Below are 27,318 nucleotides of genomic sequence, written 5' to 3'. Positions count from 1 at the left end.
AGGGAATAAGACCATTTCACATTAAGTTATAAATGTTTCACAATTAATATTATTACATGACATTAATGCACATTACTTAATGCCATTAATGTAATTAATTAAATTCCTATGTTAAAAGCTAAAATCACAGGTTGTGAAAAGAAATCTAAAAATTCAGATATATGCTATTTACCAAATTCACACCAAATCAAAATGATATAAAAAGGCTCAAAATAAAGAGATATGAAGAATTACCGTATACCAGAAAAAAATTTTCAAGTGAAAAGCGTTAAAAAGGACAAAGAAGTAGATTTCAAATATATAGTTTTCTGTCCATAAAACTATCAATGTATGATCTATATATTTAAAATATGCTATATAAGCATTGTAGGTTATTATGTAATATATATGAAATATTATAATTATGTTTTTATGTGAATATGTATAATTATCATGAACCTCTATATACCTAACCCAAAATTAGATACAGCGTCTGTAGTTGGAGAAATTGATAAATTCACAAACTATGATTAGGAAAGATTTTACCACATCTCCTAGACTGAAAGATCAAGTAGACCTAAAGTAAGAAAGAAAATAGTAAGTTCTGTCTAAAAAATAGAGAATATATGCCCAGCAGAAAATACGCATTATTTTCAAGTATCCGTGGAACATTAACAAAAACTGACTATGTATTAACACCACAAAGAAAACACCAACACATTCTAAGAAGAAGTCATGTAGGATACATTCACTGTTGACAATGCACTGAAATAAATGACCAACCAGTTAATAGCTAAAAAAAATTCAAAACCAAAAACACCATACTGTTGAAAAATAAAAACATTTCATATAGGCGTTGAATGTAACTCTGAGGTTAAAATGGAAGTATAAAGTGAAATCACGAACTAGCAATGAATGAACATAGACACAATACATATCAAAAGCTGTGGGTACAGCAGAGTGCCCCTTGGGGGCTGTGCCGCCCAAACGCACTTTCTGCAGTGATGATGATGTTCTGTAATTATGTTGTCTGATACGGCGCCACTTGCCATATGTGGATATTGAGCGCTTGAAATGAGGCTAGTGCAGCTGAAGGGAATTTCAAGCTTTAGTTAACATAAATTTAAATAACCACGTGTGGCTATTATGTTGGGCCACACGGTCTATAGTCTCTGATAAAGCATCACCAAAAAAAAAAAGATAAAATTTAATTATATATTAATCTCCAGTTGGAAAGCAAGAATAACAATGCACGTAGTAAACATTATATACATTTAAAAAGAGGTAAAATGGATTAAAAATATATATATATATGAACAAAATTCACTTAAGGTAGAAAATCTAAATTTACTGGTAATCATTAAAGAACTGTAAAAGGTACTCTAAAATCCATCTCTGTAAATGGCTTCAGGCCCAGATTCTGCAGACATGTTTATCTAAATTTCAAGAAGCAGATAATTCTGTTTTATAAAATATTCAAGACCACAGAACAATATTGAAACTTTCTGTTTCATTCTTCAAAGCTGGCATAATCCTGAGATACCCAAACCAGATAAGACAATACAATAAAACAAAATTGTATCCAGTTTTACTTATGAACATAGATGGAGAAATCTAAAATAATATGAATGAATTTAGTCTACACATTATAGATTTATCCCAGCAAGGCAATTATGGCTTGACGTTAGGAAATCTATTAAAGTAATTCACTACCTAATAGAGTATAGAATAAAGGAGAAAGAAGTATGATCATGTTGATACTAAAAAAGCATTTGGTAAATTTTAGCATCTATTTCTGATTTAAAATTCTTAGCTTCCAAATAGAAAGAAACTTCTTGGTAGAGGGTATGGACCAGAAACTTTCTGTATCATATTTAGTGGCAAAAACATGTGAATCATTCCCACTAAACTCAGGAACAAGACAAGAATGCCCAGTGTCACTCCTGCTATTCAACATTGTTTTGGATGTTCTAGCCAGTGCTTTAAGATCAATGAATAAAAAGCATAAATTCTGAATATAGGGACAGAAGTATCTCTCTCTCTCTCTCTTTTTTTTTTTTTTTGGAGAAAGAGTGCGTGCATTCCTACTCACAAGTGGAGAGTCAGGGAGGAGCAGAGAGAGAGGGAGAGAGGGAATCTCAAGCAGGCTCCTTGCCCATCTTGGAGCCTGTCATGGGGCTTGATCTCATGACCCTGAGGTCATGACCTGAGCCAAAATCAAGCATCTGATGCTTCACCACCTGAGCCACCCAGGTGTTCCCCCCCCCCAAAATGTCACTTTTGAAGACAATATGATTATATATCTAGAAAATTCAGGAGAATCAATTAAAACATATTGGAACTAAGGAGAGAGTACCATAAAATTCTTGAAGCAAATTCTTCATGCAGAAATGAGTAGCACTCTCTGTATTAGTTGTATCAATTAGAAAATATAGTGAGAAAAGCTATCCCCTTTACAATGACTCCAGAACTTTGAAATATCTAGGAATAAGCATGAGGACATGTGCAGAATCCATATGAAGGTAACATTTAAAAAGACCTGAGGAAATCTTGAACTATAGCGAGAAAAGCAACTCACTTTTAAGGGTATAATACCCCCTTTATGAAAGTTGTGTGTGTGTGTGTGTGTGTGTGTGTGTGTGTGTGTGTTGATGTAGAAATCATCTGGAAGGATATAGACCAAACTGTTGACAGTGATTGCTTCTGAGGGGGGATTAAATGGATAAATGAAGACTCACCTCTTTTTCTTTTTTTTTTAACAAAAGAAGAAAATTAGAAGGCAGATAGAAAGGAGGAGTGCCGAAGTTTTGCTTACTTTGAACTTGACTAGTTTCCTGCATCTCATATGTTCCTTCCAGCAACCCCTGAGAAACCAGGCTGAAGGGGAGAGGAAGCCCCATAGCCGGACAGCCTCATTAGCATCCTGCCCCGCAGGGTTTGTGTCTTTGCAAGCTGCCTTTCTCTTCATAGGTATTTCCAACTCTTTCACCCACTTCTTTAGGCTTCAACTCTGCTCAGCTTCCAAATCTGTTTTCTCACGTGGACCTGTCTGCGGCCTGCCATTTCCAACTGTCTGCTGACTGTTCGCATTAATTCGAGCATCCCTATTCTTTGACAGTTTTAGTGGATTGTGTTCAATAGCTATAAAGAATAAAACATAGGAAAATAAAAGGTGAAGAGGGAAATTACATTTTTCCTAACTGAATGCACTTGAAAATAACCCAAAAGGAAAGAAAGTTGCTTTTTTGGCTCCAAAATTTTGGGTTTTGAATAGCATGTATATTCCATTTAAAGAAAAGACTATGAGTGTCTCTTGGAATTTAGGAATTTGGATCTTACTCTGTTCTCTGGAATGTGTGTTTCATCAAAATAAATGGTTTGGGAGAGCCACCAGTTTGTTCTTCTCACTAGTAAACAGATTTTTCAGCAGGATGAGTGATTGGGAAACTGGGCCTTGAGAATCCTACCTGTTGTTCCTAGAACGAGAAAGAAACGGGGGGAAAACCACAGTAGAAAAGCATTTGTAGGCAAAACTTTTAAAAATAGCATGACCTTCAGATCCATTCACCACCCTAGGTACTGAAGACAAGAAATTATTAGTTCCCGTCCCTGAAGTGCTTCTAGTTGACTCTTCAGTCTACTTGTAGATCAGTCATTGTGTTATTTGTCACCTTTATTAATTGTTCCTATGGTACATGACATCTTCTCTGTGCTCAGATATTAATTGTGTGGTGCTTCTGCTTTTTTCCTTCTCTTTCAGGCAAAAATAGACCTGTTGTTAGTTGGAGATATCACTGTTCAGTACCTGGCAGATATTGCAAAGAAATGCTTTTCAAGTATTGCAGAAGTCACCGTAACCATCAGGGATGTGGGGCAGGCAGCCGCGCTTCTCAAGGACCTCCCATTTGATATGGTTTTCCTGAAGATGACTTCTTTACCAACAGCCGAGGAGCTGGGAGCTATGAAATTAATTAGGTGAAGTTCAAATACCTTGACTTTGTACCTTTATAATAGTTTTTATTGAAACCCATTTCTATAAAAAAAAAAAACCTTAAAAGATGGTACTATTTATGCTTTAATTTTTAAAATGAGAGATATTTTCATGGGCAGAAGAGGTATACATATTGTTGTTTTTATTGCCAGTTTGACATGCTATTATAAGAATTATCATTTTCATTTAAAAAGTAATTGATGTGGGTGAGAATGTGAGAATTAATTGGTCATAGAAGTTTATTTGGTGTATAGTACTTTAATCCCATAGGTACTCCTTTTTAATAACTATGTCATTTAAAATGGCACATCTTTTCAGAGTTCATTAATTGTGATGGCAGATACTGAAGCAGGTGAGCACTCTTAGCTCCATGTCATGTTAGCAATGGACTAAAATTACCTTTTTCAAAGATGTCCTAATGTGGACGAGCCCTGAGACTCTCTGGATCCGCCAAGTCCAGATCGATATCAACTCCAATATTTTTGTTTCATCTTGTAGCTCCATAGACATTCTGCTTCTGTATGACTCATTCCACTCTAGAGACCTGGAGTCTGGTGGTGGGAGAGTTAGGTGCTTTTTTGCCTGACTACATAGGATTTTGAGCCATCTGAGATTGATTGATTGATTGATTGATTGATTGATTTATGAGAGAGAGAGAGAGAGAGATTGAAAGAGGTGGGGAGGGGCGGAGGGAAAGGAATCTTAAGCAGGCTCCACACTCAGCCTGGAGCCCGACGTGGGGGCTGATCCCACAACCCTGAGATCATGACCTGAGCCGAAATCAAGAGTCGGATGCTCAACCAACCGAGCCACCCAGGCGACTTTTTAAGCAAGGTTAGGGCAAAACAAATTTGTTCCCTTTCTACGAGCAGATTTGATAGCGAAAGTATGATTGCAGATAATATTGGAATATATAAGTACGTGTAATAATGACAGGACGGGCCTTTCATGTCTAAAGGAGAATGTTCAGAGACAATAGTGTTATCCCTGAATAGAAAGGAGCAAGCGTATTATGTTAGGGACAAGAAAAGTTGAAATGGGAAGAAGCCAAACTGATGAGTTCCTTGTTAAAAAGAGAGACAGATGCAGCTGCTGCGGTTTCTTAGAACTGGTGATCTTCTGCACCTCTTTTGGCTTCCTGCTGGGAATATGAACTCTAGACAAACCAGGTAAACTCCTCAAAGTGGATTTCATTTCCAAGATATGAGGTGAACTGTCTTGCTTTTGAAGATATGCCTATTTTATTACATACCTTTAAAAATCAACTCCTATAAATAGAGTTCCCCTGGCTGGGACCTCATCATAATAACGCAATTATTATAGTATTTCAGCATGTTTACATCAGTGTTCTGAGGGAGGTGGAGCAGGGTTTTGTCATCCCTCCATGACAAACAACGAAGGGTGAAGTGATTTGCCTAAGGCCACATGACTTATTTTTACAATACTCAGACTAAAAAACTCTTTTCTCTTCATGTTCTTTGTAAAACTCTGTAATTCCTTGGCTCCTGCGTTGAAGCCCCTTCTTTCACACCTCGGATTCAACGTATGCCACACTTCGTATAAGCTAAACATACGTATCATTTTGGAAGAACACTGGGCAGATGAGGGTGGCTGATCTCTTTCTTCATTCCAAGAGTAGGAGCCTCGCCAGGTCCCTCTGAATGTAGTCAAGGCTTTGTATTTGCTCAGCATTGAAGCTACATTTTGAACAGGATAAGATTAAAGTTCTACTTAAGAACCAGTTTTACGTCTAGTTGCAATTATTCAAAGCTCGGAGGTTAGAGGAGAGAACGCCCTGTCTGATACCCCTGTGTGGGTTCTCCCCACTGGTGCTTTCTTTGCTCTGAATAACACAGCTGAAGACTTCTCCTCAGGCAACAGAAGGTAGATGAAGGTACTAGTTATACAGAAATGCATGTGGTAGTTCTCTTTTGCTAAAAAAAAAAAACCACATTTGTTTGAAAAGAAAAAGAGGATCATTTGAAAACATCTGGATGTGCTTATCTCGTCTCTTGTTCTGTTGTTCCCAATACCCAGTAGAGGACTCAACGACTAGGAAGTATTCAGTACCTGGCTGTGGGTGTGAGCGAGCGACTGTGAGGACGTGTGGGAGAAACGCCATTCAGGGCAGCGTGTTCTAGCTTTTGTCTTCCTCCCTAAAAAAGGGATAGTTTTCTTTGCAGAATCTGTGCCTTTTGTGGCGCTGGCCTCAGAGACGTAAGAGGTCTCTGGAATTCCCTTTCTTGCCCTCAGAACTGTTACGAGTTTTTGACTTATGAATTATTTAAACACTTGTGGGTTTATATATGTTTATTATTTTTTTTTTATATTTTTGAACCTATGGTTTTTCTTAGAGTAATGAGTCCTATAAACTTACTGCCCCATTTGTGAGGCATTTAAAACTTCATCGTTCCTAAAGCACTGTATCTTTTGAGTTTGAGCTGACATTTAATGTCTAAACCAAAATGAAATGTCTTGTTTAGCTTTTCTTTTGCTGTATTTTAGACTTTTCCCTCTAATATCCTTGTTGCTTTGTAATATCTCAAAATCTGGATGAGTTCTGCAAAGTATAAGACTATTTATCTTACTTTTCTCTCTCTGGGTACTTTATACGTTTTACCAGTTAATGAAGAGCCCAATACAGAGTAGAAATGTCCCCATTTATTTGCAGTTTTAGAGCCCATAATCACAAATCTATGTATCTATAATACATATGGATTTCTATTGAAGGTAAGAATGAAGTATATAGCCTGTTAGTTATAATGTTAGGTCTATTTTAGAACAAAATATAAGCAGACTATTTAAAAATATTTTTAAATTTATGCTTATATAAGAACTACGTTTTTAGCTTGGAGCTAATCAGTGATCAATTTTAATCATTCATAAAAACATTGGCACTTTACAGACTGACATTCTCAAGAATGGCACATCTTAGGCGTGCCTGGGTGACTCAGTTGGTTAAGCATCTGCCTTCAGCTCAGGTCATGATCCCATCATCCTGGGATGGAGTCCTGTGTTGGGTCCTTGCTTGGCAGGGAGCCTGCTTCTCTCTCGCTCTCTGCCCCTCCCCCTACTTGTGCTCTCTCTTGTGCTCTCTCTCTCTCAAATAAATAAATAAAATCTTAAAAAAAAGAATTATGGCACATCTCAATACAGAATTATGTTCTTAATAGTATTCCCCAATTTGATTTCATTTTATGAATACATTTTTATTGAGCAGGATGAACTCAAATACTACCCATTGATAAAATATTTTAAGAAAGTCTTAGGGTTCATATGCTTGGCTTCAGACTTCCAAAATTGAACCACACTCAAAGAGCAGATACGTGATAATTCAGACATATCCTGATACTTTATCTTCCAAAGCCAGGTATGGAAAATTAAAACGTGTTTTAAACTCATCAACGATGTATGGCTCCTGTCTGAAATTGGGATCTTCCATTACGTGAAATGTCTCTGCAGTTCTTAGAATTCTGTGATCCTTGTGAGCTCCAAGTAGTTCAGCGGTAGCAAAGGAACGCAGAATGTGCCTCCATCTGCTCTGGCTACAAATCGAGTTTGGATCTGATTTTATTGTTCCCATGTAGTTTCAATTGTCTGGTCAGTTAACTTATTAATTCACTAAGAAAACCTAATCCCGTGAGCCACAGGGATCTACCTAACAAGCTGTCCTTTTGTGTCCCCAATTCCAAAACATCTTTGACTTGACGGTGCAACTCGGTAAATCTTATTAGCCAGTTGGCGTGACCTAGCCCCCTGAATGCTTGATGATAAACAGAAGAACAACAAGATGTCGAAATAGTTTTACTAAAATCATTGTTCTATAAATTGTTGGTTGAGTGTAAATGTGGTGACCCTGACTTAGGAGGTTCACAGCAGGAGCTCTTCTGAAGAATAGCATAATGGTCACTATTGACCAGAAGAATAAACTCTCAGAACTCAAGTGTATTTTATCACAGGTGCCCTATTAGGAGCAAGTGAACTTAGTGTTTTCACTAAGTAAAGCTCTCAATTTTCTCATTAAAAATGGTCGTTTTAATTAAGTCATTAGCAAAGAACATTATTTGTTACAAGTCCCAAATTGGCCAGCCAGGTTAGTTTGGCTGCATGTGGCCCGCAGATGGCATAAGGGATAACTGTACTCAAGAAGGCTACCACCCAAAAGTGACACTGGCTTTTGTCCCTTGAAGTCCTTGTGAGTCTAAAGGAAATGAGTTAAGAAATTTCTCCTGGCTTCACAGGGACTTATAAGACCCCACTAGTCCTCTTATTAGATGATAGATTTCAGAGGCCAGAGCTTTCATGAGGTTCTTTAGTCAGCTGAGTGTACAACTCAGCTCAAGACACTTTATATGATCTTTTTTTTTTTTTTTTTTTTTTTTCAGCTACCAGGAACCAGACCTGGGGATAGGGGCACGATGGGGGATCTGTACTGCTGCCCTTTGAGCTTGTTACTCTAGTTCCAGAGAATACCAGAGACAGGCATAAGAAGGGACACTAGAATATCAACATCTAATCTTGTATGTAGAGTATGGTCTCAAGAACATCTCGACATTTAAATGGTGTATTGTGTGAAACATGAGGAGAAATGAGCTGTCCCCCAATGAATTGCAAATTTTTAAAACCCAAGAGATTTCAACTGAGAAGGTACTCATAAGGTCTCAGAACCTGCGATTTGATTTTGGTATATGGAAGAAGTGCTATTAATTGGGGTGGATGAAAGAGATTTTGGCTTTATTTTTGTGTTGCTTAGTTTTAAGGAACATTCATTCATTAGGAAGAGGACTTTTTTTGGTGATCCTGGAAACTCTTAGCTTATCGATCTGTAGAGAATGTGAATGAACAGCTGAGCTCCAGACCAGTGTGTTGGATTCTGGGAATTCTATTGATTAGTGGAGCTCCTGTACAGCATCACAATTAGGGTTTCACTGGCAGGGGAAGTGTTTGGGTTGGTAATTGATTCTGTGCTAATGACAAAAATCCTGGAATTCCAGCTCTGTCTGATGTAAAGCTTGACATTTGAAAGTCATCAGGAGGGCATATAAATTCACTATCCAAATCTAACCTACTTTTGTGCCAGTAACATCAATTTGTAAAATAAAGAAGTAGACACAGAATATTTCTAAAAGCGAAGAATCTGTTTTATTTAAAATTCTCTAATTCTAGAGTATTTTAGCTTATAATTTACTCTGTGAATCAGCAAAATATTTTTTTATTCCAAAAGTTTGGCTAGGCTAACTCCTAGTCAGCCCCAGAGGCATTTCTGCCTGGAAGCCTGAGGCCGCAGAATAGGGTTGTTCCCAGGTATGTATTTCTGCTGGCCCCTACGACTTTCCTTCACAACACCAGGTACATATTTGGCTACTTAATTATCTACAGTGATTTGTTCAACGTCTGACCCCCTCAAGAAACTGTTAACTCCATGAGAGCAGAGACCTTGTTTCCCTGTCTGTCCATGGTTTCCCCTAGAGCCTAGCACGGAGTTTGGCACATGGTGGGTTCTCACTATATATGACTCAGATATATAAATTATGTATACAGTTGACCTTTAAACAACATGAGGGATAGGGGTACCAATCCCCTGCACAGTGGAAAATCCATGTATAACTTTTTTGCAGAGGGTATTTTTTTGTGCATGATAAAATCACATAGCACAAATGTTACCATCTTGTCCATTTTTTAGTGTTCAGTTCAGTAGTGTTAAATGTATTCACATTGTTGTGAAGTATATCTCCAGAACTTTTTCATCTTGCAAATCAGAAATTCTATTCCTGTTGAACAACTTTCCCTTTACCCCTCTCCGCATCTCCTGATAACCAACATTTTACTTTCTGTTTCTATGAATTTGACTACTTTAGATACCTCATATAAGTGGAATCATATAGTATTTATTTTTTTGTGCCTGGCTTATTTCACTTAACATAATGTCTTAAAGGTTCATCCATATTGTAGCATTTAATATCTTTTCCTTCTTTTTAAAGACTGAATAATATATTCCACTGTATGCATATAACACTGTGATGGTTAGTTTTTATGTGTCAACTTAATTGGGCCATGGGTACTCAGACATTTGGCCAAACATTCCTCTGGGTGTATCTGTAAGGATGTTTCTGAAATATTTTCACATCATGTTCACAGCAGCACTCTTCACAATAGCCAAGAGGTAGAAGCAACCCAAATGTCCCTTGACAGATGAATGGATAAACACAGTGTGGCTATGTTAATCAGGATTCTCGAGAAGCAGAACCAATAGGATGGCGATCTATCTATCCAACTATCATCTATCCATCTACCTAGAGATAGAGAAGGAGAGAAGTTGGTTTATTTTAAGGAAGTGGCTCATGCCATTATGGAAGCCAAGATCTGTAGTTGGCAAGCCAGAGACCCAGAAGAGCCAATGTGTAGTCAGGCTGAATGCAAAGGTCTGAGAACCAGGAAAGCTGATGGTATAAATTTCATTTGTAAAGCTGGTAGGCTCAAGATCCAAGAAGAGCCGATATTTCAGTCTGAGTCTGATGGCTGGAAAAGGCCAATGTCTCAGCTCAGGAGTCAGGCTGGAAGAGTTCCTTCTTACTCAGACTTTCTGTTCTATTTAGGCCTTCAATTAATTAGACGAAACCCACCCACTTTAGGAATGCCAGTCTGCTTTATTCAGTCTATCTCAATTCAAATGTGGTTCTCATCCACATATAACTTTTGACTGTCTCCAAAAACTGAACTACTAATAGCTTGCTGTTGACCTGAAGACTTACTGATAATTTGGAACAATTGTTGAACACATATTTTGGATGTTACATGTATTATATACTGTATTCTTAGAATAAAGTAAGCTAGAGAAAAGAAAATGTTATTAAAATCATAAGGAAAAGAAAATACACTTACTACTGTACTATATTATATTTATCAAAAAAAATCCACATGTAGGTGGACCCACATAATTCAAACCCCTGTTCAAGGAGCAACTGTAATGTAATTTGGAGCATAGAGTAGTGTCTTCACTTTCAATGCATATGTAAGATAACCTAACAGTGTTATTTAGTGAGGGTCCTTCCAGGTCCTGTCTTAAGGAATAAATAATAACCATGCATAACCACATACTAGTATAATAAATGATGCTTTGAGTATGAGAGAATAGTTATATTTTTCTTAAGAGCTGAGCTGTTCTCTTTAAAGTCTGGTTCACAGTAATAGTCTCCTTGGAAAAGAATTTCTTTCTAGCTAATGACAATCCTCAGTACCCTTTAAATTATCAGAAATTCCAACTTACTAAACTTCTCAGTGTAGTTTATTGTAATGCCACATTTCTTTATTTTTTTTCGACTTCAAGCATATAAAAGTAGAGAAAATAGTATAATGAACTTGCCTTTACTCATAATGCAGCTTTAACAGTTCTAAAAACATGACTAATGTGGTTTCATCTCTGCCTGCTCCTAACTTCCCACCCCTGCTCAGTGGTGAATTATTTTAATGCAAATCTAAGATATCGTCTTCTTTCATCCATAAGTACTTTAATAATACCTCTAGAAGATATTCTAAAAAAATAACTACAATAACAATATTACACCTGAAAATTAATTACAGTTCTTTAAATTATCAAATATCCAGTGTTCAAATTTTTCTGCTTATCTTATGATTTTTTAATTTTTATTTTTTATTTTTTCATTTTTTAAAACTTTTATTTATTTAAGTAATCTCTACACCCAATGTGGGATTTGAACTCGCGACCCCCAGATCAAGAGTCGCATACTCTTCTCAGCCAGCCAGCCAGGCACCCCATCTTATGATTTTTTTAAACTGTTAGTTTATACAAATCAAGATTCAATTTTCCCTTTCCTCTGTTTTAATTTCTTTGTGTTTTACTCTTTATTTTTATCTATTTCTAAAAAGGGTCATTTGTCTTACAGAATTTTTCACATTCTGGATTTTGCTGATTTCACCCCCACAGCATTCTTTAAAATATTTCTCTTTTCCTTAAATTTCTTGTAAACTGGTGGTTAGGTCAAGAATCTGGATATGATTTAGGCTCTCTTTTTTTTTTTTTAAGCACTGATAAAAACGGTCCAGCTTTTTAAATATCGCTAATCTGAGATACTACTTTTACTTAATTTCCGTATTAATGCCTCCATTTTAAGTTCTCAGGAATAAAGAAAATCACTCTAAGGCAATCTAATAAGGCAAAATATTGAATCCCAATTTTTTAAATGATGATTGTGCTTCATTGTAACCCTTTCTTTCTCTCAGATTCGGCAAGAAGAAACATACACAGTTGCTGCTTGTTTTTATCACCCCTGAAAAGTTGAAAGGTACGTGCCTGTTGGACCTGTTATTTGTTTTTTCTCCAAATAGAAATCATAAGGCCATTATTTAAAACAAAAACTCTTAGGTTGTGTTTCAGGGTATGGAGCTGACATTACTTTAAGTGAACCCCTGACCATCGAGAAAATGAGTATTGTCGTAAAATACTGGAAAACCTATTTCTCAAATACTGGTGAGTGAAAACCAAATATCCAAAGGTTTTAAAAGTTCTAATTAAATTCTACAAAAACTATACTTATACATTTTTAAGTTGGTTTTCCACTTCCGCCTTTTATTTGCTAAGGATTACTATGTTGTGTACTGTAAAGCACATGTAATCCCTATTAATCGTAGTCTAAAGGGAAGACGTGTAAATAAAATAAAAGAAAATATACGTTCCCTACCTGTGAAGAATACATTTACATCTTCCAAAGTTGAAAATGTGTTGCCCAAGGACAAACACAGTGCTCTGGCAGGCACGAGGTTTTTCTTTTTAGTGCCCTAGTTGCTACCATCATTTCTTATTCTTTAAAATAGAGTTAATCACGTCATTGTATGAGTGTCTAAAGGCCAGGGCCACTGACCTTGGAGTGTATCACACTGTCTGCTTTGCAAAACACTTGCTCATAAGTTAGTTTACTTCTTTAAGTTAATAGGGTGGTTATCCTTTCTGTTTTAGATTTTTAGATACAGATAATTAGTGTCAATGCTTCAATTAGACCTCCCATTTCTAAACTCTTCACCTACATTGTATTATGTGTATCACCAGCATCTAAGCACTTAAGCTAATTAAATTCACTTTAATTTGGCTTATAAAAGGACAGACTCCAATTTCTGAAATTAAATTCTCCTGGAATCATTGTTGATCAATGACTATATATGGTTTTCCTAGGCCTGGGATACTAGCTAGGAATTTTTTAAAATTAAGATGATGTTCTTCTTAAAATGGGCCTGAAAAAACACTTTCAGGATTATCCTGTATAAACTCTTATTCCAGATGATGTAGGACTCAGTACACCCTTCCTTTTCATGGTTTTGGGTGTTTTTTGTTTTTTTTTTTAACATTCAGGGAAGATTAGTGAGTCTGTTCTGTAACATTCCAATGGCTGCCAGCCACTGCAGCCTCAGAGTTCTTCCTGGAAATGGCTAGCTGGTGACCCAGATCCTCTCTGCAACCTCTTATTTGGCTCCCAGTGGAAATAGAGCAGCTGCTCATCACCACCTGTCCAGCACCCTCCCTACTGGTCATAACCACGTCTGCTTCTGGTCATCTCATCTTTGCTCTGAGGATGAGCAGCTGCAGAAAAGAAAAGAAAAAGAAAAAGAAAAAACATCAGATGTCGTATTTTGACAATACAGCTGTTTACTGTAGACTCATACATATTTTCTTTCTCTGACATTTACCCATAAATAAAAACTTAATACATAAACTCAGCCGAATGTGTTTTAAGCACACCTATCTCTAAGTTACTAGAATCTGGTTGGAAGAGAATGTCCTGGAGTGAACAGAATGTATATTTTCATTTTGTGTTCTAACCTGGGTGGTTTTGTGCTTTACAGACTAAAATCTATAAATTGCTTTCAATTTAAAAAATACTGCTTTGTAAAATCTGTTGAATAAAAAGTGGCAAGTGCTTTTTGATGAGGGCTTGTATGTACAATCAACAGCATCCCTACCAGTGATTTTAGAATTAAAATAGTCCCCCCTTTAAAACTTTCAGTTAAGAATGAATATTCTGTGAAGCCTGAAGAACCAGGATTGCCCTTGCAGAAGTCCTTCAGTGAACAATTGGGATATTTTTCTGCTGATCTATTTGCTTGGTTAGTTTTTTTTTTCACTTTTTCATAATAACAATTTTTACGGTATAACTTCTAGAGAACTTATTGATTGTGGAACACTAGTTCAAGTGCTAGGGGTGATGCAAAAGGAAAAGGTTATGTTATAGAAGAGGGATGGGACTTTTTCTGTATTTCAGAGTCCTGAGTTGGGACTGTGGGTACATACTGCAGAGGTATTCACTTCAATACAAGGAAATACTTCCTAACAATCAGAGTTGACCACAGGGGACCAGGGTGAATTGCAAGGTTCTAAGTTCCTCAGCACTGGAAGTGTTAGAAGTCTGGGTTATCATTAATCAAAGTTGAATAATAGCAGTGGTATTCAAACTTTTTAGAAACAGTGGAATCTTCTTCAAACAAAACTTTTACATCCAACCCCAGTATTTAAACAGACAAGAGCAGCCTCAGATGTTACCCACCTACCACTAAGCTTCTCTCTGATATCTTTTTTGAACTCATGAATCTATCCCCCCGATTATTGAAAACAACACTTAAAAATGTCTCTCCGTCTCTGTCCCCACCTCTCCCAGCCTGAGATATTAGAACTGGGACTCAAATCTGTGTCGGATAGGTGGTTGAACTGGGGTCAGACCTTTCTAGTGCTAGCATTATCTGCTTATAAAAATTCAATTTTTGTGAATTTCTTTCATTCGCTTTACGCTGATTTCCAAGGAGGTTTTAAATAGCGCATAGGGCTACAAGGAATGAACATAGTTGCTGAGGACATGGTGATGATGGTGAGAATTTTGAGTCAGTCACTTCCGGAATTTGTAGAATGTGACCATCAACTATTTGTAGAAATGTGACCAGCTACTATTTTGAATAAGGAAAAGACTTGGCAACCAATAAGTGTGGGTAAACCAAAGATGTGCTCACTTAAATAGTGCAGAGATATCAACAGGTTTCTTGATCTTATTTAACATTTTAACCTGAAAGACATTTATTGTATTATACCTTATCTGGGATATGAGGTTGGAAAGCGTTTTGGAAGGCTTTGTGATTTTCTTGTATTACTTGTAACTTCTTTTTGAACCCTCCTGGTCTTGAATCTTTATTTTTCCTCAGAATTCTACCACTACAGATAAAAGTAAATTTTCAAATCAGGTTATGTCCCTTGGGATAAAGGAGAGTATTAGTTTATAAGTTTCTTAGGGAAATATTTTTTTAAAACATTAATCAAAATGCTTGGAGAAGTTTTAGAAAAATGGTAGAACCAGAAGATATCTAAATGGAAGGAATCTGACCTCTGCGGATCAAGTTGGAGTAGTGTACTGTGGCCCTTTAACCCTTTGTGTTGTTTTCCTGTAATATACCTTTCAAGACAGTCGTATAATTTGGGGTAGTCATAATCAATGAGGTTAGAATATTTTAATCCTGTTTGTCTTTGTTACTCTTTACCTCTATATTTTAGAATTTTGATTAGTCATTGGATTTATGATGATCTTGATCATAAATTCTTTAGAGTCTCTGAAATAAAATATTCTGCACCAAATATGTAAGGTAAAGTGCTGTGGTATTTTCTGCGCCTTTGCATAAAGCAAGGGACTTAGAGAAGCACCTTTGATTAGCGTATTGGTACTTATTGTTTAATATTGCCTGACAATTTTCCTCTTAAATCTGTGACATGATTTTCTCTTGTTTCTAGCTCTGAAGCTCTAAGAAATGACATTGGGCTTGAATTAAAGTCTCCATTGCCAGATTTTGAGAAGAGCAAAAAGATTTCTCTTCTTCATTCAAGCAAGGAAAAGCTGAGAAGGTGAATTATGGTACAGTCTGTTTTTAGTATTATTCCTTGCAAGGAAGAAATTACTTTCATGAATTTCATAATTTTTGGTAGTACTGTTAAAAGTCTCTGTGAAACTAGTAAATCTGGCAACTAAATACATGCCACTTGCTCATTCATTCCTTTATTCATTCAGCAAATATCTGTGAGTAGCTGATATGTGCCAAAATATGACTAGAGCACCAGATAAAACAAAATTAATCCTTGCCTTCAAGATCTTAGTCTAGTGCTCAAACAGACTTCCAAATAGGCTATTACATAGAAAATTATGTTTTCATAAATGTCGTGATAGAGAACAGCACATAGTAAGCACACTGGGAAAGTTACCTAAGACAGAACGAGGGAGCAGGAAGGCTGTCTTGAGGAAATGATAGCTAAATTGAGCTTCAAATGCGAAGTGACTCTTAATTTGGTTTAAAAGTCAGGGGAGGATGTTTCATGTGGCAGGAATAGAGGTACAGACGCTGGCAGTATAAGAAAGTTCTGTGAATTTATGAACCTGCAAGTGTGTCCATGTACTTGGCTATAATGGCACAAGTGGGAAGAGGCAAGAGATGAGAAGTAGTAGGTACGGTTTGTGCACATCATGTTAAGGAATTTGAATCTGAAACTGGTGGGGAGGCACTGAAGGATTTTTGCAAAGGAGTGATGTGATAAGATTTATACCTAGAGTGAACACTCCAGCAGGATGTTAGAAAGTGAGTTGAATATGGAAGCCTGTGGAATCTGTCAAAAGAAGTAATGAATCCTAACTATGGTTTTAGAAACGGGATAAGGAAGAATAAACCAGTTCCAGATACACTAAGTGGGTAGATTCAATGTAAGCATGGATGCAGGAGGAGTCAAGTGTAACTTGCAAGTAGATGTTGCGTCCACCAACTGGGAAGTCCAGTAGAATGGCAGGCTGGCAGTGGGAGATGGTTTTTGCTCCTGTTGGGTGTGAACACCTCCAGGTTTACACGTGTCCATTCAGGAGTTGGCCCTTAGGTTCTAGAGAAAGATCTAGGCTAGAAATATGGACTTAGAACTCTCAGGATACAGTGTCTACTTGGTGGATATGATGACTTTGCAAAGCATGTAGAGAAGAGAAAAGTGGAAAAAAGAGAACCTTGGGGAAAATCTATGCAAAGTATGGGAAGCAGAGAAGAAATTGGGGAAAAGAAAGATCAGAAAACCAAGAGGGATTGGAATTGAGGGGACCAGGAAGAAGAGTTTCCTAAAGGAGTAAGTGTTGAAGAGTATCACATGACACAGAGAACATGTAAGGGGAGAACTAATAATTAACTATTTGTATTTGGCAAAACCTAAACATCATTGGTCTTGGCAAAAATAATTTCATTGGCATGGTTAGGGAAGAAGCACCATTGTGGAAAGATGGAACACGAAAGGTGGGAGCATAAATGAAAGAGAAAATGAGGGGTGTGTGATATGTAAAAGGAGAGCTAGAGTAAAATGAGAAATTTTGATAAGATTGGGCCAGACTTGAATATGTTTATATTTAAATTCCAAAAGAAAATAGCTGGAAGAGAGATAGAGGTCTTAAAGAAACTCAAGTTCTGATTACCTATGTTGTAAAAAATGGCATATCCGTGGTATAAAAAATGAATCCAAAATTTGTTGGCTTGATACATGGTTTTATGGATTAACAATTTGAGCAGGGCTCAGTGGGCATTTATTTTGCCTACATGATATCAACTGGTGTCACTTGGTAGTATGCAGCTAGTGGATGATCTAGTCAGGACAGTCCAAGACATTATGTCTGGAGCCTTTGCAGGGATGGCTGGAAGGCTAAGCTCAGCTGGGGCTATCAATTGAAGCTTCTTCAGCATGGTAGTCTCAGGGTTGTCAGTCGTCTTACATGGCAGCTCAGGGCTTCACTGTTCCAAGAGACAGGGAGAAGAAGCTGCCATTGTCTTAAGGCCTGGGACCAGAAACTGGCTCAGTGCTATTTCTCCCATATGCTGTTGGTCACAGAAGTCACAGAACTTTCCTGATCTAAAGGAAGGATACATAGAACCCCAACCTCTCAGTGGGAGGAATGTCAAATAATATTAATCCCCTACAGCTGGAGAGGGGGTTGGTGATGGACTTGGTATCCCTAAGTAGATAGAAGCTTATGGAATCTAGAACCAGGTGGGAGAACACCTCTTCTACTAAAATGGAGAGAAGCTAAAGCTAAATGTGGATAAAGATGAATCTTTTCATGGGGGTCAGAAAGGAGGAGGAAGTTGAGTAATTTCTGCAAGATGGCCTCCATTATCTGCTGAAGATCAGTTGAAAGATAGATGGGTTTTGGGCTTGGTGAGATGGGCTGTTGGATGGGCTAGTTTTGTCCGAAAGACCTTCACTCACATGTTTGCTGCTTTGGCCGAATGAAGACTTAGGTTGTGTCTGCTGGCTAGTGCTAGCCCATAGATTTCACTGATCGGCACTTACCGAGAAAAATACAGTGCAACGAGTGTGTTTATATTTTGCAATTTATATACATATAAATTGCATATATATATATATAAAATGCAATTTATAATCTAAGATTTTATTTTCCATATTTTATTTGGTGTTAAAATTATAATATTTCTAATTGGTTGCAATGAAAGGACATTGGGAGATGCTACCTCTCTTATTTTTCATGTTGAGATCTAATGTTGGAAATCTTTTATTGGTCCTCCAAACTTCTGTGTTGTTTGTATTTTTTTACATTTTAATGGTTGATGAAAACTAAAATCTGAGGACCACTCGTGTACCAACTAAAAAGATGCTTTGGAGGGTGTGTACCCCTGTGGCATTATTTAAAGAACTATAAATCTTTGTTTCCCAAAAAGAAAAGCTATAACCAGGGTGCCCCATCTTCCCCTTTAGAGATTTGCTTGAGAGATAACAGAACCCATCCCTAATTATTTTTTTGCCTTTTCTCCTCTTAACCCTTATGGTGATGCCTGTGAATCATAAAATGGATGCTTCTAGTCTGTTTCCCTTCCTTCTTCTCCTCCCAGTCAGCTGCTTTATACATGCTTTTGTCTTGTCTTGATCCTTTTGTAACACAGTGTTGACTAATGTTGAGATAATGGTCCCGGCTGATGGTTTTGAATATTCACATTTGGAAAGTTCTTTTTAAAACAAGTCTGTTTTCTTTATCAAAACAGATTAATAAAAATTGGCTACCTCATTCTAATATTCTTGGTGAAATCCCTTTTGTCATACGTGTTTTAAATACATTAAAAATGTTTTTATCTTGTTAAGGTGTACTTTTCAGAGTACACCATTTTGTTTGTGTCTCTGTGAATCTGAAATGATAGCGGTTTAATAATTTTGGGGATGTCTACTCCCTTGGAGAGATGTGAAAGTGATAGTATCTCACAAACGAAGGCTTTTCCAGGACAGAGCAAGTCTTAGAAATTCAAGGAAAGTAGAACAGGGAGTTCTCAGAGGTCCCAAATCCTGTCTGGCCAAAAGGCTTCCCTTTGTGAGTTCTTGTTTGCTCGAGACACATTTGTGCAGAGGGGAGACCCAAGGACTTAGTTTGGATGAGATCTTTGTCCTCAGATCCCTTATGGCCGCTCAGAATCACTCTTAAATGGGGGAGAATGAAACCAGATTGGTTCTTTTCCCGACTCACTTGGATTGGATCATAACCAAGCTGGCTACTGGCTACTGTGATAAGACAAAACATGCCCTTTGACCTGTCGTTGTCTATTGCTGTTCCATATACAAAGGAAAAAGAAAAAGACAAGAATGTATGGAGTCTCTGGAGCCTGTTATCCTACATCTTTGAGCCAACAATAATATCCTTCAAAGTTTCACTAAACATGTCCTCCCTCATTCTTTTCTTCTGTTTTCTCTTAGTTAAAAAAAAAAAAATCATGGTATAATTAACATACAAGGAGATGCAATGAAGTTAACCTACAATGAAATCTTCAGTGTATGTTTTTTAAATCTCTTTGGTGAAGTGTTCATTTTTTTTGTCTATCTTTCTCCTGGGTTTTTCTGGGGTTTTTTTTCTTGTTGATTTTTGGAAATTCATTATATATTCTGGATATACTAGCCTTTTGCCAAAATCCATATTGCAAATATCTTCTCTCAGACCATGTGTTGATATATACATATTTTTAGTTAATACATAAGACTTGAAAGAAATTCTGCTCACAGGAGATCACTTTGAGTTGAGTCCCACTCAAAGGATGAAACTTTACTTAATCTATTTGCTCCACTATCACTTAAGGATACAGGTATTATATTTTCCTGCCCTGTCCTAACCTCAAGTTCCTAATCTTGATGTGAGAGCCAGAACGATTTGAGAAGCAATGAACAAGGCTAGATCCATAATGTTTGCTAATACACTCTATAGTCTCAGGAATATTCGAGAATTTAGGATAAGGAGTTACACTTAATTGATAGCAGATTAAATTAGTGTCTGTGAGAGGTAAGTTGCATGTGTTTCGGTGTATGGTTTGATGAATTTTAAAAAGGTGGTTTGTTACCCGCTGTTCCCAAGAGGAGGTATTATCACGCCATTCAGGGCTACATAGGGAAGCACCAGGGTTGGTCACGAGGCAGACAAATGGATACACCCATCTAAACCACAACATTTCCATTATATTAAATGTTCCCTTGTGTATTAAGCATGGCTTTTTATTCTGATGTTTCCACATCGGGGAACTTACTGACCATGGGGAGACTGCCCATCCCATGGGTAGCCAGATTCTGGAGATCGTAAATGACTTGCCAGTGAGCATGACTTGCGTATGTGCAAACTGACCCATCCAGAGACCACCCCATGCCCACCCCCTCTATCTGGCTCTTATGCTCCAGCCAATATTCCCCTGCCCTTATCACCTCAGGGTGAAGTGCTACCACACAACTTGGGACAGCCCCTCCGTCCCAGAGCCTGCTGAAATTATTCAAAGTAGCCTATCCTAAGCCCGCTTATCTACCTTGCCTGTTCCTTCTCTCAGAAACTGCTGTAAAGGCTCCTGCCCTTGTTTTCATCTGACTCCCTTCTGCCTCCTAACTGCCCCTGGTGCTTTCCCATGTGGCCCTGTGTGGTGTGAAGCGGCTCCCTCCTCTTGGGAACTGTGAGTAACAAACTGTCGTTTTAATGGCAACCATCTCCTGATCTGTTGGCCTTCCCATACCTGAATAATAATAAAACCTGCATTTTAAGTTACCTCATGCTCTTTCCTGGTCTATCCTCTCCCATCCCCTAGAGGCAGCTACTATTCTGACTTCTATCAGTATAGATTTGTTTTCCTTGTTCTAGAACTTTATATAAATGGAACCATCAACATGTGCAGTTAGGTCTGGCTTCTTTTCACCCAGCAAATGTTTTAAGATTCATTAACGTTGTTGTGTGTTTTAGCGGTTCGTTCTTTTTTACGGTTGAGGAACATTCCATTGTGTAAATATACCACACTTTGGTTATTCATTCTTCGGGTTTTATCTATTAAGAATAAAGCTACCATGGGGGAGCCTGGCTGGCTTAGTCGTAGAGCATGCGACTCTTGATCTCAGGGTCCTGAGCTTACTTAAAAAAAAAAAAGAAAAAGAAAAAGAAGAAAGCTACTGTGGATATAAAAGAATATAATATATTCTTTATATAAAAGATATAAAAGAATATATTTTTTAATTTTAATTATATCTTTATATAATTTATTTTAATTATATCTTTATATAAAAGATATAAAAGAATATAATATATTCTTTAATATATAATATAATATATAAATATATTTTAAAAAGGATATAAAAGAATAAAAATTATTTTATATATGTTTCGTGAACTTAGATTTCCATTTCCCTCAGAAACAGAGTGGTGTACCACAGGATTGGCGTAAGTTTCTCTTTTTTAGGAGACTTCCAAGCAGAAATCTAAAATAGTAGCACCATTTTGCACTCCCACCAGCAATAGATGAGGGGGCTCATTGCTCCATATCCTCATCAACATTTGGTATTGTTAGTCTTTTCCGTTTTAGTCATTCTTGTGGTTGTACAGTGTGATCTGTGATTCAAAATTTGTGTTTTCCTGATGATTAATGAGGTCGAGCAGCTTTTCGTGTGCTTTTGGCCATTTGTGTATCTTTTTTTGTGAAGTCTGTTCAAATCTTTTGTCCCTTGGAAAAAACCTTTTGTTTACTTGTGTTTTTATTATTGAGTTGGAGGAGCTCTTTAATATTCTGGATTCAAATCCTTTGTCAAATGTCTTGAAATATTTTCTTCTAGCCTGCGGATAACTGTTCATTTTTGTGAACTCTTACATCTTTTGATGAACAGAAGCTTTTAAAAATCTTTGATGAAGTCCAATTTATCGGTATTTAAAAATATGTATCATACTTCCTCTGTCCTGTATTAGCAATCATTGCTAATGTTGCAGCTACAAGTCGCAATTACATGTCCCTATGTTGTCTACAAGATGTTTTATAGTTTTAGCTTTTATGATTATCTTAAATTCATTTTTATGCATGGGATGAAGTGTTGAGATTGGGTTTGGTTTTTTTTTTTCAGATGGAGATTTTCAAATTTTTATTGAAAAACCTTTCCATTCTTTAGAGAATTGCTTTGGTACTTTCATAAAATTCAATTACCGTATAATTATCAGTGTATTTCTAGATTCCCTGTTCCACTGATCTACTTATCTATCTTCTCCGCCAGTATTACATGTAGTGAATAATGTAGCTTTACTATTCTCAAAATCAGATAAAGTCCTCCAACTTTGTTCTTCATTTTCAATTTGCTTTGGGTATTAAAGGTCCTTCGAATTTTGAAATAAGCTTGTCAATTTCTTCCTTTAAAAAATCCTGCTAAGATATTGATTAGGATTGTGTTGAATCAGTAGATCAGTTTAGGGGATAATTGATGTTGAACAGTATTGATTCTGGCAGTCCATCTCTCCATTTTTTAAAGGCCTTTATTTCAACAGTATTTTGTAGTTTATTAAATTTATTTCTGAATGTTTTGTCAGGTTTAAAAAAAATTTTGTGAGCAAATTTTTATTCACATATCCAAAATTTTCATAACTAGCATCTAGAATTAAATTTACTTTGTATGTTGACCTACCATCCCCTGACCTAGCTTTACCTATTCATCGCTTCTAGTTATTTTTTTGTGGATTTCTCACATACACAATTATGTCATCTGTGACTAAAGACATCTTTTTCCCCCAATCTTTGTGGCTTTTATTTCTGTTTCCTGCCTTAGTACCCTGGTTAGATTCACCAGTTTGTTTTTTTTTTTAAATTAGAAGTGATAAAAGTAGCATCCTTGCCTTGTTTACAATCTTACAGGGGAAGTGTTAAGTCTTTTATCATTACTTATGATGTAGGCTCTGTTTTTATACACGCCTTTTATCAGCTTAAAAAAGTGTTCTATTCCTATTTCAAGTTTTCATCATGAATGGATGTAAAATTTTGTCAGTGTGTTTTTGGTATTTATTATCTTGAATACAGATGTTCTTTTCTGTTAATGTACTGGTGACATTGATTATTTTAAAATGCTTATACTCTGTCTTGAAGTATTCTCTTACATATTGCTAGACTTGGTTTGCTGATATTTCATTAACAATTTTTGTATCTGTGTTCATGAAGGTTATTGGTCTCTAATTTTTCTTAGGCCTTTATTGGATTTTGGTATCAGGGAAATGCTGACCTCATAAATGAAATAGAAAGTCTTCTTTCTTTCCTCTTCTGTTTTCTGAAAGAGTTGTGTAAGATTGATATGTTTTGTAGAATTCAAATGTAAAGTTATCTAGGCTTGGAATTTTCTCTGTGGGAAGTTTTAATTAAAAATTCAATTTCTTTAATGATTACAGGACTAGATTTTCTGTTTTTCCTCTCAGTTGGTTTAATTTATGTCTTTCAAGAAATTTGTCCATTTAACCTAAGGTGTTAAATTTCTTGAATGACTCTTTGTTCATAATACACTCTTATAGTCTTTTTAGTGTCTGCAGGTCTCTGATGATATTCCTTCTTTCATTTCTGACATTGATACTTTATGTTTTCATTCTTTTTTTTTTTCTTGATCAATCTGACAAGGGGTTTACCAGTTTTATTGATTTTTTTCAGTGAACCAAATTTTTATTCATTGATTTTCTATATTATTTGCCCATTTTATATTTGATTCCACTGTCATTTCCTTTCTTTCCCTATACTTTGCTCTTTTTTCTATTTTCTTAGGTATAAACTTAAATAATTGATTTTAAACTTTTCTTCTTTCTTTTTAAAGATTTATTTATTTTAGAGAAAGGGGGGGAGCGGGGAGAGGCAGAGGGAGAGGGAAAGAGAGAATCCTTAGGCGGACACCCTGCTGAGCACAGAGCTGAAAACCCTGAGATCATGATCTGAGCCAAAATCAAGAGTCAGTCGCTTAACTAACTGAAAAAAAATTTCATAAAACATACATATAAAAGAATATGTATGATAAATACTGTTGTAAGCAATTTTTTAATTCATATATCCAAAATTTTCATAACTAGCGTTTAGAATTAAATTTATTTAACCAACTGAATCACCTGGGTGCCCATCTTTTTTTCTTTTCTAATAAAAGTGTTTAAAACTATAAATTTCCATTTATAAAAGTTTTTTTCTTATCAGTGCTTTAGCTGCATCTCATAAATTTTGACATATTAGATTTTCACTATCCTTTAGTTCACAATATTTTTCTCGTAGCCCTTGTAATTTTTCCTTTGACCGCTGGTTATTCAGAAGTGTGTAACTTAATTTCCAAATGTTTGGAGATTTTCTAGGTAATTGATTTATAATTTAATTACATTATCATCTGAGAATATTCTGTCAGGTTTCTATCCTTTGATATTTTCTGAGCTTTGTTTTATGGCCCAAAGTATGGTCACCCTTGATGAGTATTCCATGTGTACTTGAACAGAATGTGTATTTTGCTGTTTGGGGGTATAGTGTTCTAAATATTAATAAGGTAGAATTGGTTAGTAGTATTTTTCATATATATTCTGTATCCTTATTGATTTTTCTGAGAGTTAAAATCTTCGGTGATGACTGTAGATTGCTCTATTTTTTACTTCATTCCTGTCAGTTTTTCCTTCATGTGTTTTGAAATTGTTAGTTGCCTGTCTTCTTTTTTTTTGAGATTTTATTTATTTATTTGAAAGAGAGAGAGAGAGAAGGAGCATAAGTTGGGGGATGTGCAGGAGGGAGAAGGAGAAGCAGACTCCCCACTGAGCAGGGAGCCAGATGGGGGACTCAATCCCAAGACCCTGAGATCATGACCTAAGCTGAAGTCCAGAAGCTTAATCCTGAGCCACCCAGGTCCCCCAGTTGCCTGTCTTCTTAGTGAATTGACCATTTATCCTTAGGAGGTGAAAAGCTCTAATTATCTATGTTAATACTTCATCTTAAAATCCACTTTGATATTCCTAAAGCTTTCTTATGAAAGCAAGGTTTTTTATAACCTTAATATGTCTTTATATTTAGAGTATCTCTTGTAAAGAGCATGTAGTTGAATCTTATTTTTCTTTTTAATTTGCCCATTCGGACAAACTCTGCTGTTCAATTGGAATGTTTATTTCATTTACATATAATATAATTACTGTTAAGTTTGACCTTAGGTCCATGATTTTTCTATTTGTTTTCACTAGTTCTGTTTTCTTTTCCTTTTTCCCCCTCATTGCTTGCCTTCTTTTGAATTAATCAAGTGTGTTTTGCCTTCCTTTTTATCTCCTCTGTTGGCTTTTGAGCTAAAATTATTATTTTTAGTTGTTGCTCTAGGGTTATAGTATGCATCCTTAACTTACCATAGTCTACCTTGATTTGACATTATGACACTTAATATACAATAGTATATTTCCACGTACCTTCTATTTTTGTTATTGTTGTCACATATTTTACTTTTACATATGTTATCAATCCCACATTTTTATTATTTTTGTTTTAAATTGTAAGCTAATCTTCCATTTATCTTTTACTATGTAACAAATTACCCTAAAACTTGGTAGCTAAAAACAATAGCCTATTCATCATATCTTACAATTTTATGGATTATCAATTTGAGTAGAACTTGATTCTGTGATTCTTCTCCACATGGTGTTTACTGTGATTACCCCCATGGTGTTCAGCTGACAAATGGCCTGTCTAGAGGCCTAGCCAGCTTCATCCACACAGATAGTCTCTTGGTGGGGGATGGTTGAGACATTGTGCTCAGATGGGTTGCTCTCTTTCCCTGTAGTCCCAACACCTCTCCACATGGTCTCTCCAGCAAGCTAGACAGACGTCTTCCCTGATGGCTCAGGGTTTAATGAGACCAGTGTTGAAGCTATGCCTTCTTAAATGCTAGTCCTAGAACTGTTGTAGTTACTTCTCTGGATGTCTTTTGGTTAAAGCAGGCACAGGCCAGCAGAGATTCAAGGAGAGGGGAAATAGACCCTACACATTTATTGAAGAAGTGGTAAATAATTTTCAGTCATTTTAACCTATAACTATTGTTTTTTCTTTCAGCTCAAATTTTAGGGTTTTTTTTGTTTTTGTTTTTAGTAAAACAATATCTTCACTGTTTACAAGGTTTTTTCTGAGTTGCAAAAATTCTCTTTGTGTTTTTTTCTGTATTTCCATGTTTTTTTCCCTCTGTGTTCTCCCACTCAATCTTGGCTGCCACAGTCAGACAGGTAGAAAGTATGAGAACACTTTGTTCTTTCATCTGTAGTAGAAACCTCAGCAGCAGACATAACTGCTCCAGATCTGTCAGAGGACTACTTTTGGCTTTTAACATATTAATAAATTGGAAATAAATTAGCTTTTTATGTATGCTACCATACTTCTGATACCCACCGCTTCTTTGTGTAAATCATATTTCCATCGGGTATTATTTCCTAACAGTAAATAATGAAATAAGTTACTTTCACATAAAAGATAACTAGGAGATTTTGACATCAGCAGACCTGCAGGGTAAGAGAGCTAAAGGATATTCTTTAGGCTAAATGGAAATGATAACAAATGGAAACTTGGATCTTTAGGAAGGGCTGAATAGAATCAGAAATGACAAACACGTGGATAAATATTAGAAAACAGATATTTTCCCTCTATACTTCTATAAAATGCTTCAGACTGTTACAAGTCAAAATAATGGCATTATATTGTGGGGCTGGTAATAAAGTTGACTCTTAAACAGCACATGAGTTAGGGGCACCAATACCCATGCAGTCAAAAATTTGTGTATAACTTTTGACTCCCCCCAAAACTTAGCTACTAATAGCCTACTGGTGACCAGAAGCCTTACCAATAACAGAAACAGTTGATTAACACATAGTTTGTATTATATATATATATATATATATATATATATATATATATGTACATTATACACTGTATTCTCACAATAAAGTAAGCTAAATAAAAGAAAATATTATTAATAAAATCATAAGGAAGATAAAATACATTTAAGGTTTACTATACCGTATTTACTGAAAAAAATCTGT

At 36.2% G+C, this 27,318-nt stretch overlaps 1 protein-coding gene across 1 annotated transcript in view; it reads left to right on the top strand.

The window, feature by feature from the left end:
- Positions 1 to 27,318, top strand: part of LOC103664368 (spermatogenesis- and oogenesis-specific basic helix-loop-helix-containing protein 2) — a 47,891-nt gene that overhangs the window by 5,446 nt on the left and 15,127 nt on the right. Inside the window, exons 2-6 of the mRNA XM_008692229.2 lie at positions 3,740 to 3,954; positions 12,212 to 12,273; positions 12,354 to 12,458; positions 13,987 to 14,086; positions 15,750 to 15,860. Coding sequence (XP_008690451.1) covers positions 3,740 to 3,954; positions 12,212 to 12,273; positions 12,354 to 12,458; positions 13,987 to 14,086; positions 15,750 to 15,860 — 593 coding nt within the window. The remainder of the gene's footprint in view (positions 1 to 3,739; positions 3,955 to 12,211; positions 12,274 to 12,353; positions 12,459 to 13,986; positions 14,087 to 15,749; positions 15,861 to 27,318) is intronic.

The sequence above is a fragment of the Ursus maritimus genome, unplaced genomic scaffold (assembly GCF_017311325.1).
Source record: "Ursus maritimus isolate PB19 unplaced genomic scaffold, ASM1731132v1 scaffold_10, whole genome shotgun sequence".
NCBI classification, from domain to species: domain Eukaryota; kingdom Metazoa; phylum Chordata; class Mammalia; order Carnivora; family Ursidae; genus Ursus; species Ursus maritimus.
The sequence above is the reverse complement of the archived record's forward strand: the minus strand, read 5'-3'. Positions and strand labels throughout refer to the sequence as shown.